The sequence below is a fragment of the Sorex araneus genome, chromosome 3, assembly GCF_027595985.1.
Source record: "Sorex araneus isolate mSorAra2 chromosome 3, mSorAra2.pri, whole genome shotgun sequence".
Classification (NCBI taxonomy): domain Eukaryota; kingdom Metazoa; phylum Chordata; class Mammalia; order Eulipotyphla; family Soricidae; genus Sorex; species Sorex araneus.
Genome location: NC_073304.1, coordinates 78439884 through 78461178, shown reverse-complemented (window position 1 = coordinate 78461178; position 21295 = coordinate 78439884). Strand labels below are relative to the sequence as shown.

Genomic DNA, 21295 nt, shown 5'->3' with positions numbered 1-21295 from the left:
CCATTTATTTAATCGGAGAAGGAGGTGCATCCATATTAAAAGATATAATAACTTACTAAGGAGTAGGATAGCAGTCCAAACTGTTGCTTTTAAGTCAAGGGGAAGATGAGTTGCTTATACAACTACTAGGGAGCTGTATTAAACGTTATGTTACAGAAACCACAAAAAACCAGTTTTAAATGAATAAGGGCCTGAGCCATAGTCTCTCGTCCAGTGGTGTTGGGACCAGAGACCATCCCTCAGTATTCAGAGAGACAGAGTCCAGCCAGGAATGCAAATTACATAGCGAGATTTATTATTCCGGCTAGCTGGGGCCGAGATGGAGCTGGACCCAGAGTGCTTACAGCCAAGGGTTTATATGGCCATCCAGGGCACAAAGACCTCAGGAGCAAGCTCAACAAGAAAAAAAAAAAAACTTGGAAAGGCAGAAAACATTTCAAAAGCGAACAAAGGCATACAAAAGTAATCAATGCCGTGAGACTAATACTTCCAGGAAGCATTCCCATACATCAAGAAAGCATCTTATCAGCCAGACACAGGATACGAGATACGGGTATGTTGACTCCTAACCCTCCAGCTCCGTGTCTGTGTAAACACCAGATGGTACTTTCAGCCAATTATCCCTGTCAGCGTCCTTCGTGACCAGAGCTGCCTCTCACCAAATGGTACTTTTAGCCAATTATCCCAATCAGCGTTATGTCCTTCATAACCAGAGCTGCGTCCCACCGTCTTTACGACCAGGGTAAGAGATGGTGGGCTAGCTGCTTTTTTACAACCAGGATAGGAAATTGTGGGCTAGCTGTTCTTCACAGTGGGTAGGGCAGTTGCCTTGCATGTGGCTCACCTAGGTTCATTGCCCAGCATCCCTAATGTTCCCCCAAGCACCAACAGGAGTAATTACTGATTGCAGAACCAGGAGTAACCCAGAGTAGCACTGTAGCACTGTCATCCCGTTGTTCATCAGTTTGCTCGAGCAAGCACCAGTAACTTTTCCATTGTGAGACTTGTTACTGTTTTTGGCATATCGAATATGCCACGAGTAGCTTGCCAGGCTCTGCATGCAGGCGGAATACTCTAAGTAGCTTGCCGGGCTCTCCAAGAGGGACGAAGGAATCGAACCTGGGTCGACCGCATGCAAGGCAAACGCCCTACCCGCTGTGCTACCGCTCCAGTTCTGCTATCGCTTCTACTATCCAAAAACCAAAAAACAGGAAAAAATCATAAAAATGAAATCAACCAATATCCAATCAGCTAAACAAAGCAAGTGTTTTCTTATTTTTCTGTCATTTTCTTAGATCTATATGTTGTGAATGCTGTTTGTTCCTCTGATTGTCTATTTCTATAGACAGGCCAAACTCCTGAAGGTTGTTTTGTTTTTGTATTTGGGTTTGGTTTTTTTTTTCTGCTTTTTTGGGGTCACACCTGGCAATGCACAGGGGTTACTCCTGGCTCTGCACTCAGGAATTACCCCTGGCAGTGCTCAGGGGACCATATGGGATGCTGGGAATCGAACGTGGGTCGGCCTCGTGCAAGGCAAATGCCCTACCCTCTGTACTATTGCTGCAGCCCCTTGTGTTTGTTTTTAAGTTACTATACCTTTCTCAAGTAGCTCCCTCCCACAGAGAAGAAAACCTTGCACATAGTACCATGAGAGGTAGAAGGGGAGAAGTGAAAAACTTGCCTACATGAAAGACAAAGGCCTTCATGAGAAGTTGATCCCTGAGCCAGAAGGAATGTGCCTGCTTGATAACTGTAGGGGAGTTTTCCAGGCAGAGAAAGAATTCATATGAAAACAGAGAGGTATAAGGCCCACTAAAGAGAGGTACAAGCTTGCAGTGACGGGACATGTGGGAGATCTAGGGATGGGGGGACGTTACCAGCACCACTCTCCATCCAGATGTGACCCTGAGCGGCCGCACGGACACCAACAGCTCCTCCGTTCCTGAATGCCCATGATCCCAGAGGCCCACTAACTACTTTCGGCACCCAGCGGCTTCTTGCAGAAATGCCTCTAGACTGTGAACTAAGCTACGGCCCCATGCAGCCCTGGGAGGGAAAAGGTTTTTCTCTCTCGGCCTTTCCTTTCCCTGGCAATGGCATGGCGACCTCCATCTTATAAGGCCCACTAAAAGAGGTATGAGCTTGCAGTGATGCAACTTCTGGCAGAAATTTCTGTGGACTTAATTACTAAAATACCAGAAATCCAAAACTGTGTGGTAGCGATAGCGGCCATATGACCTCATATGCTCTTCATTCTCAGCAATGGAAAACAAATTATCAAATGATGCCTTTTCGGCAGGTCTGATTGTTGGGGGGGTGGGGGGAATTCCAAATAATAATAGTGAGTTTTCTGTTGAAATATTGAATGTAATCAAAGTAAAGAGAAAGTAAAGTGAAAATCATCAGCCACACAGGCGGGGTGGGGGATGGGATGGGAGGTATACTGGGGTTCTTGGTGGTGGAACATGTGCACTGGTGAAGGGATGGGTGTTCGATCATGGTATGACTGAGACTTAAACCTGAAAGCTTTGTAACTTTTCACATGGTGATTCAATAAAAAATTTTTAAAAATTAGAAAAAAAGCAATGTTTAAAGCTATTTCACTGTTTTTAAAAATGTATAAAACATAAAAAAATTAAAATTAAAAAAGAAAACAGAGAAAAGCAGTCTTGATTTTGTGGACACATCCAGAAATGCTCAGGTGTCCCCTAAGGCAAAATCAGCCTGGATTAGAACCACTAGCTCAAACTGATTTAGCTATCCTTCAAGAAGTCTCCAAATAAGAGAGAACAAAGGGGAATGCCCTGCCACAGAGGCAGGGTGGGGTGGTGGGGGATGGAGGGGTGGGAGGGATCCGGAGATCTGTGGTGGTGGAGAATGGATACTGGTGGAGGGATCATTGTATGACTGAAACACAAACACAAAAATTTGTAAGTAGTGATTCACTAATACAAAAATAATAAAAATAAAGACTCAACAAGGAAAAAATTCGGGTTTTTTTTTTGCTTTTTTGGTCACACCTGGCTCTGCACTCAGGAATTGCTCCTGGCGGTATGCAGGGGACCATATAGGATGCTGGGAATCGAACCTGGGTAGGCCGCATGCAAGGCAAATGCCCTACCCGCTGAGCTTTCGCTCCAGCCCCTAAAAAAAATCATTTTTGTGTGGCCAAAGCAATAGTACAATAGGTTGCCTTGCATGTAGCAAACCCAAGTTTGATTTCGGGCACCTCATACTGTCCTTGGAACCAACCAGGAGTTATCCCTAAACTCAAAGCCAGGAGTAAGCCCTGAGCACCGCTGGGTATACCCCCCCCAAAAAAAAAAATCATTTTTTAAGTAAAAGTAGAGAAATTGTTCCAGGAGTAAGGCATTTTCCTTACAGCCTTACAAACCTCAAGGTTTGATCCCTGGCCCCTGGGTCCAACCAGTCCCTCATCGGGACCCTGCCTTTGGGGTGCTAGGAAGTAAGGGTAACAGATTTAAGTCAAGAGAACAGATGCCCAGGGGTGAATATCATTCAGAGTCAATGAACTCCCATTACAAAAGCATAGCATTAACTGTCTTCCTGTGTCTATACAAAAAGGACATTGCTCTGAATAAACTATGCAAAGGTCTTAAGTAGAAGAGAAAAAGCAATATTTACAAGTTAACAGAGCACAAAGAAAGAAGTTACAAGTAAACACAGGAATGGGAGCACTGTGATGGGAGTAACCCAATAAACCTAAGCTCCCTGTGGCAAGGCAGAAAGGATAAACCAATGGTATCCTACACCTGGCACTAGATACTGTTCTCCCCTAGCCCCTAGCACTCAAGGAGTGATCCCTGACATAAAGCTAAGTCCTAAGCACGACTAGATGTGGTCCCAACGCCCCCCAAAAAAATATAGTAATAATTTTTGAAAGACACAAGTTCACAAACTTATTTAGCCTATCACCCCTCGGAAAATATTACCCTGCCACCCCCCCAAAGCCTACCTTCTTTAATCGAGCAAAGTGTCCCCCAGTTGTACTCAAGACTATGTCCCACCTTTCCACACTCATCCCTGGAGGGTATCACCCACTCTGCAAAATGCTGTTCTATAATACTGAAGGGCAGCCCTGTACTTGCTTACAAATAAATAGTGAGAGCTAACACTTTCCATTTACTTCATGCCTGGCACTACTCTAAGCACATTTTACTCACAGCTCACTTAATTCTCATAATATTTCTATAAGGCAGATACCATTCTTATTCCTATGTCAGATAATAAAACTTTGTCACGGGGGAGGTAAATGATTTGCACAAGATACTGGCACACACTGAGTTATACACTCCATAACCCACTTGGATTTGGAATCTGCATCTTTAATGGCCTCTGCTACAGATGCCATCAACGCCCCCAACCCCAGATGTTAATTCAGGGTTCACTGGATGTTTTTCCCAGTCCAACCAGGAGTATTTGAAATATGGAGAAGTCTGAGATTCCACTGTATCACTGTCATCCCGTTGTTCGTCGATTTATTCGAGCGGGCACCAGTAACGTTTTAGCAGCCTCTCCTTACTCATCTTTCCCAATGATTGGAGGCTCTTTCAGGGTCAGGGGAATGAGACCTATCATTACTGTTTTTGACATATTGAATACTCCACAGGTAGCTTACCAGGCTCTGCCATGCGGGCGGGATACTCTCGGTAGCTTGCTGGGCTCTCCGAGAGGTATGCATATATATTTTACTGTATTTGGAATATGAATACACCATGGGAAGCTTGTAAGGCTCCCCCATGAAGGCAATAAACTCTTTGTAGCTTGTCAGGTTCTCCAAGGAAGAGAACAAGGCTATTACATGTCCGCTTCCAGGAGCTTGGTCTTACTTATAGTCTCTGGATGTTGGCCATTGTTGAGATTACACGGCGCTGGGGGCAGTTTGTGGATGTGGCGGCCAAGCTACTGGAAAATAGGGGGGTCTGACTGGAGAAGGCCCAGTCCCAATCCAAGCAGGCTTGGAGATCTCAGCCCCGAGTCCCACACACCTGGGTTCCTCTGCCAGTCCCTTCATGCTTGAAGCTCATCCAAGTGTGTGGAGAGTGGCCTTGAGCATGGCTATGGCTGGGTTCCAGAGGGAGATCCCACTAATACTTCCAAATTAGAAAACTAGTGAAGTTCTCTCCACTGGCTGAAGTTCTTTCCTTTAACCAGTTGAGAGTTGAGACTGCTCTCCTCATTGGTTTCTGGTCACAGAGGAAGATGTCATCAAGAATGAAACTGTCACATGAGTCTCTTCTATGTTCTAAGAAAACAGTTCACTACTAGGAGTGAACCCTGAGCACAGAGCCAGGAGTAAGCCCAAGCACAGTCAAGTATGGCCCAAAATCCAAGAAAAATTTAAAAAGAGAGAAACATGCATCTTTATTATTTGATTAAATAACAAAGATTTTCTGTTACTACTTTTACTTCCTATTCAATTATAGAACATGTGCCACCCCATATATTTAAAAATACAGCTTTCCCTTAGAAAGTATTCGTGAGCTATCAAAAACAAAATATTAGGTTATTTAGTAGTTTCTTAATAAAATAATTTATGTTTTGCATATTTTTCACTCAGCGTGTGTAAAAAATTATGGCACGCCGACGGGTGTGTGCACTCGCAGGCTCTCTGAGCGGCTCTGTCTCACCGCCCATGTTTGGTCCTCTGGAACCGCTGTGTGTAGCTGTTGGTCAAGGGCAGGCGATGGAAGGAAGAAGGCCAAACTGGTTGCTCAATCAGTTTATTTAATTCTCTCTCTCTCTCTCTGTTTCTCTCCCGGCTCTGGATCTCTCTCTGGATCTTGCCCCCGAGTCTGGCCCCCTCTTACAGCCTAGTTAAATCCCCCCAGCATGAGGGGGTTGGGGCATACACATAGGTGTGGTCACTATACATAGGAGTAAAGTTCTTTCCCTTCAGGGAATGCTGCTTTTAGGACAGATTCTCCTTCAACAGGACCATCCACCCAAGGGCGGAGTCCCATGAGTGTGTTTCTCCTCTCTTCATCCAGCAAACATATAAGCATTCATAATATGAATCATTTTGTATGGACACAATAAGAAATGCATTAAGCTTATAGAATTGCTGTCCTGGGGCCGTCTCGATCTCAGACTACAGTGCTCAGGCCAGATTAGTCTTTCTTATCCCTAGCAGGGTCCTAGTCTTGTTGTTACTTTTGGATCATGACAGCATTTGTCCATGATCAAGCTTTTAACTTATAGTTAAGAATTAGGCACTTTGGCCAGGCCCATCTCGATGCCAGGGTAGCATATAACTCACCGCTTGCCCTGGGTCCGTCCCATACCTCGTCAGGATCCTGATTTTGGGGTGCTAGGAACTGAGGGTATCTGAGGCTTAAGTCGAGAAGCAGATGCCCGGGAGGGAATAATATTCGAGGCCAATTAAATCCCAAATTACAAAAGCATAATATTGTCTTCTTGTGTCTATACAAAAAGGACATTGCTTTAAAGTAAATTATTCAGGATGAACCAAGAGCCGCGGCACAAGAAGCAGAGCCTCCCGCCTACTGACTGTGATCCTGAGGTCTCCTAACCCATTTTGGCACCAGAGCAGATTCTTGCAGCCATGCATTTTGACTGTGAACTGAACTACAACCTCGTGCAGCCCGGGGAGGGATTTTTTTCCCTCTCCACCCCATTTTTCTGAGCGAAAATGGCGGCAGCGGCAGCAGCCACGCGGTGAGAGCCACCCTCTAAGATCCCTACACCAGGAGGTAGGACTTTCTTTAGTGACGTAGCCTGTAGGTGATCCTGGGAGGGGAGGTGTTCCCGGCGCGCCTTCCACCCAGAGATGAACCAAGAGCCGCGGCACGAGAAGCAGAGCCTCCCACCTACTGACTGTGATCCTGAGGTCTCCTAACCCATTTTGGCACCAGAGCAGATTCTTGCAGCCATCCATTTTGACTGTGAACTGAGCTAAAATATTAGAAACCCAAAACCGCGCGGACTCAAAGTCTTCACTTTTACCAAGGAAGAGAAATTATTAGATGATGCTTATTCAGCAGGCCTGATTGTTGGGGAAAATTTCCAATCAACAATAGTGAGTTCTGTATGGAAATATGAAATGTACTCAATATATAGAGAGAATAATGGGAATATCATCAGCTACTTAGATGGGGGGTGGGGTGGGAGGGGGGTGTATTGGGGTTCTTGGTGGTGGAACGGGTGCACTGGTGAAGGGATGGTGGTTTAATCAGTATTTGACTGTGACTTAAACCTGAAAGCTTTGTTTTTTTTTTCTTGTTTTCACGGTGGTTCAATAAAATATTTCTTAAAAAAAAATAAAAAAATAAAGTAAATTATTCAAAAGACATAAGGAGAGGAGAAAGGCAGTATCAACTTATAATATAAGTTCAGTGTCCTAGAAAGGTCTTACCTTACAAATTAACAGAGTCAGATTAGGGGGAAAGCTGACTAACTGTTTTGGGGAAGAGAACATAGAGAAGTAGTTACAGATAAACAAAGAAATGGGAGTGACTCGGGAGCACCTTAATGGGTGTGACCAGGATGAACCTAAGCTCCTTGCCTCAAGGGGGGAAAGGATAAAGCAATATCATCCTACAAGCACGATGCTCTCCATGTCCATCCATTTATAAGCAAATTTCAATGGAATACTATGCAGTTATTAGGAAAAATGAAGTCATGAAATTTGCTTATAAATGGATGGACATGGAGAGTATCATGTGAGTGAAATTAGTCAGAAAGAGAGGGACAGAGATAGAATGACTGCACTCATTTGTGGAATATAAAAAAAAAATAATATGAGACTAATTCCCAAGGCCATGGTAAACAGGTGTCAGGAGGACTGGTCAATGGTTGGAAACTTACCACAAGCATTGGGGATGCAGTTAGGATAGAGTAGCGTCCAGTATGGCAATAATAGTTGGAAATGATCACTTTGGACAGGAACTGAGTGTTAAAAATAGGTAAAGGGATAGACTTGTCAGTTTTTAACCTCTAATGGACCATCCCAGTAGCTACAAACATCATTTCTATCTTTCTTTTTTTTTCTTTTTTTTTTCTCGATTTTTGGATCACACCCGGCATTGCACAGGGGTTACTCCTGACTCATATACTCAGGGGACCATACGGGATGCTGGGAATCGAACCCAGGTCGGCCGCGTGCAAAGCAATCTCCCTGCCCACTGTGCTATCGCTTCAGCCCCCATTTCTATCTTTCTAAAACAAACAATCAAACAAAAGCTCTTGGGCTAGTGAAATGACTCAAGCAGTAAGTAGAGCGTCTGCCTGGCATGTATGAAGCCCTGAACTGAGTTTCCATGACTGCATAGCCCCATTGAGTACCACGTACTTCAAAAACAAAACCTTTTGCTCCACATTCTAATCCAATTTCTCTGCTTCCTTCTATGGGAAGTTTTTCAGAAGAGACCTCCAAAGCAGTGTTTTTCAGCCCCTGCTGGGCCTCCAGATCATTCTAAGGTAAAAATCACATCAATGTTGGGGCCACAGCCCACAGACTGAGGGGTTTATCAATAGAATGAAGCCACAGGAAGAAAACAAGTCTGGAAGGGGTCACAGTGGGAGAAAGGTTGAGAAAAGCTGCTCTATAGCACCAGCTCCTGTTCCCTCAGTTTTCTAAGTTTCACCTTCTAGGCGTTTGTGTCACCTGGCATGCTTCACCAAAATTACTTTTAATGATTCACAATGATCTCCAAGTAGCTAACTAACTGTCGTCAGGCCTCATTCCTGATATTTATTTTCCAAGTTTCATTAGATACAATGATTACGCCCTCCTCTTAGCCGTGGGAACTGTCTATTGGGAAGACTTGGAAAGTATAGCCAAGAGTTTCTGACTTCCATACTGACATAATTCCACATGTGATGATCTTCCCAAGTCTTTTTCATGTCATGCTACACATTGAAAGTATTTTCTGGAATAACAAGACAAGATTAAGCCCCATAGAAAGTTTCCTATCAAACCCAACTGGGGTGGGGGAGGGGGAGGGCGGGGCACAGTTTCAGTTTCTTCTGTTGATGCTTCATGTAAAATAATCCCATCTCTGTTTCCCTATATTTATAAAAAAAAAAAACACACACACCACAACTATTTCACATACTTGATTACAGACTTCTCTGTCACATAAGTGTGTTAAATAAAAGTGTGGGGGCTGGAGCGTTTGCCTTGCAAACGGCCAACCCGGGTTCAATACCCAGCATCCCATATGGTCCCCTGAGCACTGCCAGGAGTAATTCCTGAGTGCAGAGCCAGGAGTAACCCCTGAGCATCACAGAGTGTGACCCAAAAAATAAATAATAATAAAATAAAATAAATTAAAAATAAAATAAATTTTAAAAGTGTGAAAATTCAGGACTGGTTCTCAAAAGGCTGAGTGCACACTTTGCATGTGGGAAGTCTGTGTTGAACCTGGCATATTCATGCTCTGAGCATCACCAGGAGTGCACCCAAGCACAGAACAAGGAGCAAAATCTAGCACTACCAGGTGTGATCCAACCTCCCCTCTCATAGTTTGCAAATAAATTCTTTTATATTTTTGTCTTTGGGGAGCTTTCCTGACCGGGCTGGGCTTACTCTGAACTTGGTGTTCAGGGGACCATGTAGAGCTCGAGAGCCAACCCAGGCCTTCAACATACAAACCATGTGCTCTAGTTCTTTGAACCATTTCCCCAGCCCCAAATGCATTCTTTTTTTTTTCCAAAAAGAACCTGCATTCAGATCTTGTTTTGGGGTCACACCCAGTGATGCTCAGGAGTTACTCCTGGCTCTGCACTCAAGAATCACTCCTGATGGTGCTCAGGGGACTATGTGGGAGGCTGGGAATTGAACCTGGGTTGACCGTGTCTTAGGGGAGGGACTATGTGAGATGCCAGGGATGGAATCTGGGTCAGCTGCATACAAGGCAAACACCCTACCCGCTGTTCTATTGCTCAGGTCCCCCCAATGCATTCTTATGTCCTGTTTTCTTAGAACTATAGAAGAAATATTCTGCTGTTCAATAATTATTAGATACTAGTTATATGCCCACAGCATCTAGCAGAGTTCTGAATACAGAATAAAAAAAATAGTCTCATTAAAATTCTGCTTCAGGTAGTATTGCTTCAGCAACACTGAGAAGTTATTTCTAAATCATCTTGTATCTTTGGGGAGCATTTCTAATCCAAAAGAGTTTAGATAAACCCTGCTGTAAAAGGAAAAACTTGAAAAGCCAAGTTCAGAAACTTCCTTATGTTCACATTGCCCCTCCCTTGGTAGTTCTTCCTGATATCTCACCCATTGTTACAAGTAATTCATCCTACTTTCTCTTGATTCCTCCTTGAAAAGGAAAGCACCTCGGGAGGAACAAACTCTAGCATGCCCTACAAGATAACAACACAAGCTGGTGATAATGATGTCCTGATATCACTGCTGGAGCAATAGCACAGCGGGTAGGGCATTTGCCTTGCACACGGCTGGGTTGGATTCCTCCGTCCCTCTCAGAGAGCCCAGCAAGCTACTGAGAGTATCCCACCAGCAAGGCAAAACCTGGCAATGTACCCGTGGCACATTGGATATGCCAAAAACAGTAACAAGAAGTCTCACAATTGAGACGTTACTGGTGCCCACTCAATCAAATGGATGAGCAATGGGATGACAGTGATACAGTGATACAATGAAGTGTTCTTCTTTGGTTACTATAGAAACAACAGAGGGTAGTTTACTTTTTTTAAAATTTATTTATTTTATTGAATCACCATGTGGAAAGTTACAAAGCTTTCAGGCTTATGTCTCAGTTATACACTGCTCGAACACCAGTCCCTTCACCAGTGCACATATTCCACCACCAAAAACCTCAATATACCTCCCACCCCCCACCCCCGCACCCCCACCTGTGTAGCTGATAAATTTCACTTCACTTTCTCTTTACCTTGATTACATTCCATATGTCAACACAAAACTCACTATTGTTGTTGGAGTTTCCCCCAAAAAAACAGCCCTGCTGAAAAGGAAGCATTTGATAATTAGTTTTCCATTACTGAGAATAAAGAGATATGAAGTCACGGCTTGGGATTTCTGTATTTTAATATTTTAGTAATTAAGTCCAGGGAGATTTATGTCAGAAATTGCATCATTTCTCTTCCTGGGGCAGCATGGGGCTATGGGTTAGTGCAGTCTAGAGACATTTCTGCGAGCAGCTACTGGTACCAAAAGTAGTCTAGCTGGCCTCCGGATTGTGGTTGATCAGCTGCCGAGCGGCCGCACAAATGTGCGGCCATCTGGGTCACATCTCGGTGGAGAGCGAACATAGGGTAGTTTAGACCATAAAGCTTTCCAGAGAAAAGATTTCAGAAAAGCAAAATCGAAGCTCACTTGATACAAAGCCTCAGAAGTCACCTAGGCTGGGGCCAGAGTGATAGTATTGCTGGTCCGGTGCTTGCCTGTCACACAACCAACATATGTTTGATCCCTGGCATCTTGCATGGTCCCCTGAGCACTTCCAGGAATAATACCTGAGTGCAGACCCAGGAGTAACCCTGAGCACTGCTGGGTGTGGCCCAAAACAACAACAAAAAAAAACAGTCACCAAGGACAGGCTAAGGTAATGCACAGTGTTCCATTTTGTGGGGCTTATATGTTGTTTCACTTTTGCTGTAGTTTATTGACAACAAAGAAGCAAATGCAGCAATCTCAAGGTGGGAAACAAACTATTACCCCTGGATTTTTTCCTCTTCTGTTCAGCGATTAAAAATTCATTTGGAGTGATCACTTGCTCTCTGTTGATATTAGCACCAAGAAATAAATGTACTGTTGACAGGGTGGTCAGGAGAGGGATTGGAGGCTGGAGGGCTAGCACAAAGAGCTGGAGTATATATATGTCTCACTAGCAGGAGGTACAGGTCCTCTGGTACCACAGGGACCCCTGAGTACCATCAGGAGTGATCCCTGAACGCCACTGCATGTGGCCCACAAACAAAAACAAATACGAACAAGAATTTGTAAAGTTTGATTAATCAAATAAGAACTCAAAATGCTCCTTGGTGCAGAGTCTCAAAATTCATCTTATATGCCCAGATAATCAATTATATTTTATTTGCCTCTCCAACCCAGAAACACAAATAAAGTTAACCCTCTATGGATCTGGAGAAATAGCACAGCGGGTAGGACGTTTGCCTTGCATGTGGCTGACCCGAGCTCAATTCCCAGCATCCCATATGGTTCCTTGAGCACCAGGAGTAATTCCTGAGTGCAGAGCCAGGAGTAACCCCTGTGCATTGCCAGGTGTGACCCAAAATGCAAAAAAAAAAAAAAAAGAAAAGAAAAGAAAAGAAAAGAAAAGAAAAGAGAAAAGAAAAGTCAACCCTTTAAAAACACAAGCTTTTGGTCAAAAAACCTTCAAGTGTTGATTGTGAAAGACTACCAGACTTGGGGGCTGGAGTGATAGCACAGCAGGTAGGGCGTTTGCCTTGCACTCGGCCGACCCGGGTTTGATTCCCAGCATCCCATATGGTCCCCTGAGCACCACCAGGGGTAATTCCTGAGTGCAGAGCCAGGAGTGACCCCTGTGCATCACCGGGTGTGACCCCCCCCCCCAAAAAAAGAAGAAAGACTACCAGAATTGAAATTCAGTCTTCACACTCTGCTATCATTCATACAATGAAATAAATCCTTCTGGGGACTGGAGAGATAATATAAGCGTGAAGGAGCTTGCCTTGCACGCGGCTGACCCGGGCTGACCTGGGTCTGATCCCCATATGGTCCCCCAAGCACTATCAGAAGTAATTCCTGAGTGCAGAGCCAGGAGTAACCCCTAAGCACTGTTGCGTGTGGTCCAAGAAACAAACCAAAATTTTTTTAATTAACTAATTAATTTAAAAATAAACTCTTCAAAAAAATAAAGAGGTAAGAAAGAAACCTATTTTTTTTTGGGGGGGATGCACAGGGGTCACTCCTGGCTCTGCACTCAGGAATTACCCCTGGCGGTGCTCAGGGGACCATATGGGATGCTGGGAATCAAATCTGGGTTGGCCGCGTGCAAGGCAGATGCCCTACCCGCTGTGCTATCTCCCCAGCCCCGGAACCTATCTTTTACCCTTTTGTATTCATTAATTTTTTTTATCGTGTACATCAATTTTATTTTACCCTAGAAAAGAAAAATTTCTTTTATTTTTTTAAAAAGTCAAATTGGGGACCAGGGAGATATTATTGATGGCAGGATGCTTATATTGCATCCCACATGGTCTCCTGAGCCCACCAGGAATGATTTCTGAGTTCAGAGCCTGGAGTAAGCCCTGAACACCATCAAATATGGCCCAAAAATGAACCATCCAAATTAAATAAAAATAAAAGTAAAATCTGTTGCCGAGATGTAACTAAAAGGTAGAGTATATACTTTGCATGTATGAGGCCATACAAAAACTAAAATAAAATTTCTCAACAAGGAAAGTGATTAAATTCATTGTACTAATATCCATTAAACGGCATCATGTCTAATCATTAAGAGGGTCAAAGAGATAGTGCAATGGATAGGGTATTTGCCTTGCATGTACCAACCCAAGTTCTATCCTAGTACTCCACATGGTCCCCAGAACACTACTGAGGGTGGCCCGGAAACTTACATAAAAAATCTTCCAGGCAGTAGGGCACAGTTTAAAATAAAGAAAGAAAGAAAAGAAAAATAAGAGAAGAGGGGCCAGGGATATATCACAGGGGTTAAGACACATGCCTTGCATGTTTACCATTACTAGCATTGTTTACCTCTGCAATGAAATAGAAACTTTGGTCACTAAAGTCATATATTTCTTAATTGTTTGTGCTCATATAATAGTATTACTTTCTAGTCAGAAAAATCAATCAATAAAAATATGTGCGTTGCACATAGCCTCAGTTGGGGAATCACATATGCACTGGGATTTTTCACATTACGTCAGGGTCAGGGAGAAGTTGAATAATACAATCCTGGTTCATGAGTGCCTCACTGTTCAATAATTGAAAGTTTATATTTGATAATTGGACTAACATAGATTCAACTTGCCATTTTCTCAATTCAAGACTGTATTTTTATCACCAGGAGCTTGAAAAATAGCTATTGCCCTTAATGCCATTGCATCTAAGGTAACTTAATGACATCTGCCTTTCTACCCCCCAATACTCCTGTTCTTTAGGTTTCCTTTATTGAGGTCCACCCTGCCCTCTGTTTTTGTAATTGCTTGTGGAACCACAAGAGGGCAACACTCTCACACACAAAAAGGGCTCTAACTTTCGTAATATAAACCGCAAGGGGATTACATATGTCAATTCTAATCCTGAAAACATAACCAAAATGTTAGCCTCCGCATATGTGCCCACCATTAACATTCTGTGAGAAAATGATAAAGCAACGAATGGAAGAGAATTGCATGCTGGTGACTGGGCCTAACGTGCTTCCCTCTCTTCCAGATGCTGTCTGAGCAGAGATGAAATAAAAAAAAAAAAAAAAAAAAAAAAGAGGCCAACCCAGAACCCAAGATTTCATCCTAATGTAATTCCTTGCACCAGGATGGAAGGAGAATCTTACCACAATGCAACCACGGCCAATGGGACCCGAGTAAGTCACCAGGCTCTGGGACGCCATGGCCTGTGGGAAGTCATCACCATTGCTGCCGTGACAGCCGTGGTGAGTCTCATCACCATCGTGGGCAACGTCTTAGTCATGATCTCCTTCAAAGTGAACAGTCAGCTGAAGACGGTGAACAACTACTACCTGCTCAGCTTAGCCTGTGCAGATCTCATCATTGGGGTCTTCTCCATGAACCTCTACACGACCTACATCCTGATGGGGCGCTGGGCTCTCGGCAGTCTGGCCTGTGACCTGTGGCTCGCCCTGGACTACGTGGCCAGCAATGCTTCTGTCATGAACCTCCTGGTGATCAGTTTTGACCGTTACTTTTCCATCACAAGACCCCTGACCTATCGGGCCAAGCGGACCCCAAAGAGGGCCGGCCTCATGATCGGCTTGGCTTGGCTGATCTCCTTCATCCTCTGGGCCCCGGCGATCCTCTGCTGGCAGTACTTGGTTGGGGAGAGAACTGTTCCTCCTGATGAGTGTCAGATCCAGTTCCTTTCCGAGCCCACCATCACTTTCGGCACTGCCATTGCTGCCTTCTACATCCCCGTTTCCGTCATGACCATCCTGTACTGCCGAATCTACCGGGAAACAGAGAAACGGACCAAGGATCTGGCGGACCTGCAGGGTTCGGACTCGGTGGCTGAAGCTGAGAAGAGAAAACCGGCTCCCAAGGCTCTGCTCAGGTCCTGCTTCCACTGCCCTCGCCCCACGCTGGCTCAGAGGGAAAGGCACCAAGCCTCCTGGTCATCTTCACGTAGGAGCCTGTCCACCACTGGGAAGCCCTCCCAAGCCACCGGCCCCAACAGTGAATGGGCCAAAGCTGAGCAGCTCACTACCTGCAGTAGCTATGCATCTTCAGAGGAGGAGGAGAAGTCCACCACTGACCCCGTCTTCCAAGTGGTCTACAAGAATCAGGCCAAGGAAAGCCCTAAGGAAGAATTTGGTCCGGAAGATGCCCAGGAAACGTTTATGAAAGGCCACACTGGGAAAAATGACTATGATGCCCCCAAATTCTTCCTGTCTCCAGCTGCCAGTGGTAGGCCCAAGGGTAAGAAATGTGTGGCCTACAAGTTCCGGTTGGTGGTAAAAGCAGATGGGACCCAAGAGACCAACAATGGTTGTCGCAAAGTGAAAATCATGCCCTGCTCCTTCCCAGTGTCCAAGGACCCTTCAACGAAAGGCCTTGACCCCAACCTCAGTCATCAAATGACCAAACGAAAGAGAATGGTCCTTATAAAAGAGAGGAAGGCAGCCCAGACCCTGAGTGCCATCCTCCTGGCCTTCATTATCACATGGACCCCTTATAACATCATGGTCCTGGTTTCCACCTTCTGTGACAAGTGTGTCCCAGTGACCCTGTGGCACTTGGGCTATTGGTTATGTTATGTCAACAGCACTGTCAACCCTATTTGCTATGCCCTCTGCAACAGAACCTTCAGGAAGACCTTTAAGATGCTGCTTCTCTGTCGCTGGAAAAAGAAAAAAGTGGAAGAGAAGTTGTATTGGCAAGGGAATAGCAAGCTGCCCTGAAAGGTTTACAACTCCCCTCAAAAGAATGACCATTGTAAGCTTCCTCTGAGTCCTGTGAGCCAATTCTGGCTTATTTTCCCCAAAGACCCCTTCTTTGGAATCCCTGCGATCTTTGGAATGGCTTGAAACCTGTCATGAAAAGAAAAGGGTGTCGCTTCCACGACTGCTGCCCTAGGTTCCGCAACCGTGCCCAAGGTTGTCAGATGCCACTGGAGTTTGACATTGAAAGCAAGACTGAGGTGGGCAGCTGGGCTATGAGGAACAGTGATCTAAGTCATCTGTCTGATCTTCTGTGGGGAAAGCAGGACTGGGTGGAGATTTCCCCTGAAGAAATCAAACCTGACATAGAATTTTGTGCAATATTGATGTCTACAAAGTAGCTGCTCATTCCAGTGAAAATGGTAAAAATGCAAATCAGTGTCACCTGTTACCCAGAGTGCTATTCAAGTGGCTTCTGAGATTTTATTTCTTTACAAACCGACCAGTATTTATTTAATACACAGCACTCATGTGTTCTGTACTATGGTTTTCCTGTTCCTACTTCTGAATGAAGCTCTAAATCTTTACTTTTGCAACAAATGCCAGTTTCTGGGTACGCCCTAAAAGTCATGTTGGTTCCCATGGAACCAGCCTTCCCCTTGGAATCCTGGACCTGGAAGGTCACTGAAAACTGACCACAGTCAGTTGTGGGGACAGGGATAGGGATGGTCTGTATCTCACTAAAACAGATGAAAAAGTCTCTTCTGTCATTTTAACTCTCACTAATGGGAATTTATCCTTTCATCTAAACACATATGGTGCATTCCATTTTTGTGCCCATTTGAACCCACATACAGAATGCTATAGAATTGTGTAAATAGCCTTTTATGAGTACAGATCTGTTTTTGTCATTGTTCTCTTCAACCATGACAAAACAGAGGTCTTATTTTTTTTCTAATCTCTTCAAATAATCAAATGTAAAAAAATTTCAATTTCAATCCATGTTTTTTATTTATTTTGTTTTATTTATTTATTTATTTATTTTTGCTTTATATTTTATTTATTTTTGCAGGGGAAATCACACCCAACAAAGCACATGGGTTACTCCTGGCTCAGCACTCAGAAATTACTCCTGGCAGTGCTCGGGGGACCATATGAGTTGTTAGGAATCGAGCCCAGTTCAGCCACATTCAGGCAAATGCCCTACACTCTGTGTTACCACCCCAGCCCCAATCCATGTTTTTTTAATTTTTAATTTTCTCTTTTTAAGTCACGCCCGGCAATTCTCAGGATTTCTCCTGGCTCTGCACTCAGAAATTACTCCTGGTGGTGCTCAGGGAACCATATGGGATGCCGGGGTCAGCGCAGGTCAGCCACGTGCAGGCAAATGCCCTACCCACTGTACTATCAGTCCAAACTTAAGCTATTTTTTTTTTGCTTTTTGGGTCACACCCAGCGATGCTCAGGGGTTACTCCTGGCTTTGCACTCAGGAATTACTCCTGGCGGTGCTTGGGGGACCATATGGGATGCTGGGGATCGAACCCGAGTCGGCCGAGTGCAAGGCAAATGCCTTACCCGCTGTGCTATCACTCCGGCCCCCTTAAGCTATTTTTTTTAAACACCCTCCAAGACCCCAGTTTCCCTCATCCAGATCCAAATTGCTGTACCTCCAGCCAAAATGCTTTTTAAAAAATAGGTCTATTAAAATAGGAGGAGCCAGAAGTGACTTGTTCATTACCCTCCACATGCATTATGAAATTTGAGAAACACAAGAACATAGAGGAGGTGCAGTGAAATTTACCATCTACGGTTATTAAAGTCTTTGGGGGGAGAAAAGCACAAGGGCCAAGACTCTTCTCTTGAGTGCAGTTGACCCAGCCTCAGTTCCTAAGTACTATACTATGAGCAAAGAGTCAGGCAGGACTAGCCCCTGAGCACTGCTGGGTGCGGCTCAAAAATACCCTTCGTCTCACGTATACACAGGAAAAATGAGCCTCATCTTTAAAAACAAGATGTAGGCTGGAGAGATAGTATGGTGGGTAAGGCACTTGCTTCGAACATGGCCAACCTGGGTTGGGTCCCTAGCACTCCATTCAGTACAGAGCCTGTCGGGAGTGATCCCTGAGCACAGAGCCAGAAGTCAGCCCTGAGCATTGCCAGGAGTGACCCAAAAACAACCAAAAGAAAAAAATCATTATCAACAGAAGAGTACCAAGATTATTAAAATCTAGTCTTATTAAAATTCTCATCGCTATAAAGATGTTTCTTTCATAATTCTGAAAATAAAACACTGTGCCAAGAAATTGAGTATAAAAAATAAGAGCATAAAATTATCATAAAAGACCCATGAAGAAAGCATCAGTGTAGCAGAAAGCAGGGATTTTAGAGAAGCAACATGCCTGCCAGACAGAAGCTCATGATTTAACCTGTTGATTCCATCTGCATTGTGTAAAAAGTTCCAGGGACCTCATTTCCCTTACGTAGGCATTATGCTCTCTCTCAGTCTCATTTGCAAAGGAGACGTAAAAATAGTTGAATTCGTGTCTTGGAATTAGGTATGTAGTTGGTTATAGGAGACCCTCAATCTATCACAGAAGGGCAAATTTGCCTGGCACTGAAGATTCCAGAAGGCAGCAGGGCTGTGGAGACTCAGGCAGGATGGAACTGGTGCATCCAGGCGCCCTTCCAGCTCTGCAGGGACTGGATGTAGAGATGAAACATCTCAGACGCAATGTAGCAGATGAGACTTGGGAAGGGCAGGTTAACACCTGCCAAGAATTTGGTCGGGAACATTAATGAATTGGCTCAGTTCTCCAGGACAGAGGCTCTCCCGGGCCTATGAGATACCAACAGGGTGTGACTTCATGAGTAAACCCGTTCCACCAGGTCTGCATAACCAGTTGACGCTTAGTTGAAGACTTTAATTCCTGAAATTGAACTTTAAGTCCATGTTTGGCATTCACTGTCCATAGTAGAGAAACACGCTAATTTCAAAGAACAACGAAATGTGAGTTGGAAGGGAACTCTTTTGGGACACACATTTCACATTTGCCACCACTGCCTTAGCGTCAACCAATTTATTATTATTATTATTATTGTTATTATTATTATTGGTTCAGCTTTTGTGAAGTTAAGAGGCCAAAGCTTTTTCTGATTATTGGTTTGGGGAGGTAGCCAGTTCTGCAGACTGCCTATAAAATGTTATCCCCTCTTCACATAGACCTTCCAAAATTGACACAAACTATCAGAAGAATCTAGGCCTTGGTAAGTCTCTATGAACTTATCCAACTGTAAACTACAGGGACCTGGTGGGTGGGTAGGTGGGGTGTGGACTGACTTTGTATCTTAAGCATTCTATGCCCCCATGGTCCCCGAGCTTTGTCAACGAACCATGTGCAGCTTTGACTACTTACCTTTCGGAGATGCTGTTCCTTTGCCAACACTGCGGTTTGTTTTGCCTTGGTTGTGAGTTTAATGGCTTGCTAGGGAATCTGTTCTCAGTACAAGTTATGGTTGAACAACGCATTTTGTCAATATTTCTGACCTCTTCTCTGCTTGTTTGAGAGTCACTCGTTCTTTCTTTGTAACTGTGAAATCTGTGCCAAATCCCTGGTTTGGAATGGCCACCTGTCTACTGTAAATACTGGAATCGCAGCAAAAGATGTGGGGATCTGGGCTTTTCTGTGTCATGTATTATTCTGAATATTAAAGAAATTGAACAACATTGGAGTCCAGTGCAAAGTGTTTTAAGGAAGAAAAGTCACTCGGGTTAGCCTTATTGATCTGTCTATATAAAAGACCCCACAAACTTCTGGACAGTTTGGTCTTTTAAGAGGGAAGGAACTGACACACAACACAGACATATGTATTGATTGCTACCTCTTGTGATCTCCCTATTTGTTCAGTTACCAGTGACAGAATTTATATGAAACAATGGCCACATTACTCCTATTAGAGTGCTTCCCCTTTCCTTCAGGACCAGGGAAGAGGGAAAAACCTCAGACCATGGCCGGTAAGTTGGCAGAGACCTGGCTTGTCATAGGTAGACTAACAGCATTTCCATTTCAATGTCTCCAACACTGAAGCTCCAGTCACCGCCTTTCCTTCATAAGTGCAATGACTTTCCATCACCCCACACCATTTCCCCAGTAATGTTTGGTGCTTATGGAGGGAGGGTCTTCCCATCCAGTGCTCAGTGCGCCTAGGGACCACTCACAATGACACTTGGCCAACAGACCAGAAGGCAACATAATGCTAGGGCACAAAAATGAAGAGCTGCTCGACCCCAGGATGACAGGTGGCACCTGGAGGTCACTAGGACCACATTCAACAGTGCTCAGGGTGGGGGATGCAGTGATGGGGATCAAAATGGAACCCTGCACAAGCAAAGCTTATACCCCATGCCCGGGGCTAGCTCTTCAATGCCTAGTTTGAGATTTTTTTGTTTTCAGGCCACATTTGGTGCTCAGAGATCTCTCCTGGTGGGACTTGGAAGACCATATGTGGTGTTGGGGATCAAACCTAGGTCAGCTCCATGAAAGGCAAGCACCTTACATGATACTATTATCTCTCCAGCCCTGGCAAGTTTGAGATTTTTTTTTTCTTTTTGGGTCACATCTGGCAATGCATAGGGGTTATTCCTGGCTCTGCACTCAGGAACTAACCCTAGTGGTGCTCAGGGAACCATATGGGATGCTGGGAATGGAACCCAGGTCGACCGCATGCAAGGCAAACGCTCTACCCGCTGTGCTATTGCTCCAGCCCCCACGTTTGAGATTTTTTATGTAAACTTTTGCTTAGTAGACTCCTATGAGTTGGAAAGAAAATTGGAAATGTGTTTCAAGTATCTGAAAAATATATTTCAGCAAATTTTAAAAGAAGGTGTGTGTGTGTGTGTGTGTGTGTGTTTGGCGGAGGGGGAGCAACACCCAGAGCTCAGAGCTTACTGCCGGCTCTGCTTGCAGGGATCACTCCTGGAAGTGTTGCGGATGGAACCAGGATCAGCCACATGCAAGATAAGTGTCTTAACCCCTGTACTCTCTCTAGCCCTTAAAATATTTTTTTAATAATTAGCCTTAATGCAAAGCTATGAGAAGTAAAACAAAACTTCCTATACTATTCAGCCATGTGTACCAACTGTTAATATTCTGGCATATTCATTTTCTCCTTTAAATATCTGTATACGTTAATCACTGACCTCTAA

The 21295-nt window shown here is 44.3% G+C and overlaps 1 protein-coding gene across 1 annotated transcript in view; it reads left to right on the top strand.

The window, feature by feature from the left end:
• CHRM5 (cholinergic receptor muscarinic 5) overlaps positions 1–19806 on the top strand; it is an 81419-nt gene extending 61613 nt beyond the window's left edge. The window contains exon 2 of the mRNA XM_055132601.1: positions 14414–19806. Coding sequence (XP_054988576.1) covers positions 14514–16112 — 1599 coding nt within the window. The 5' untranslated portion in view covers positions 14414–14513 and the 3' untranslated portion in view covers positions 16113–19806. The remainder of the gene's footprint in view (positions 1–14413) is intronic.
• Positions 19807–21295: the final 1489 nt, after the last annotated feature.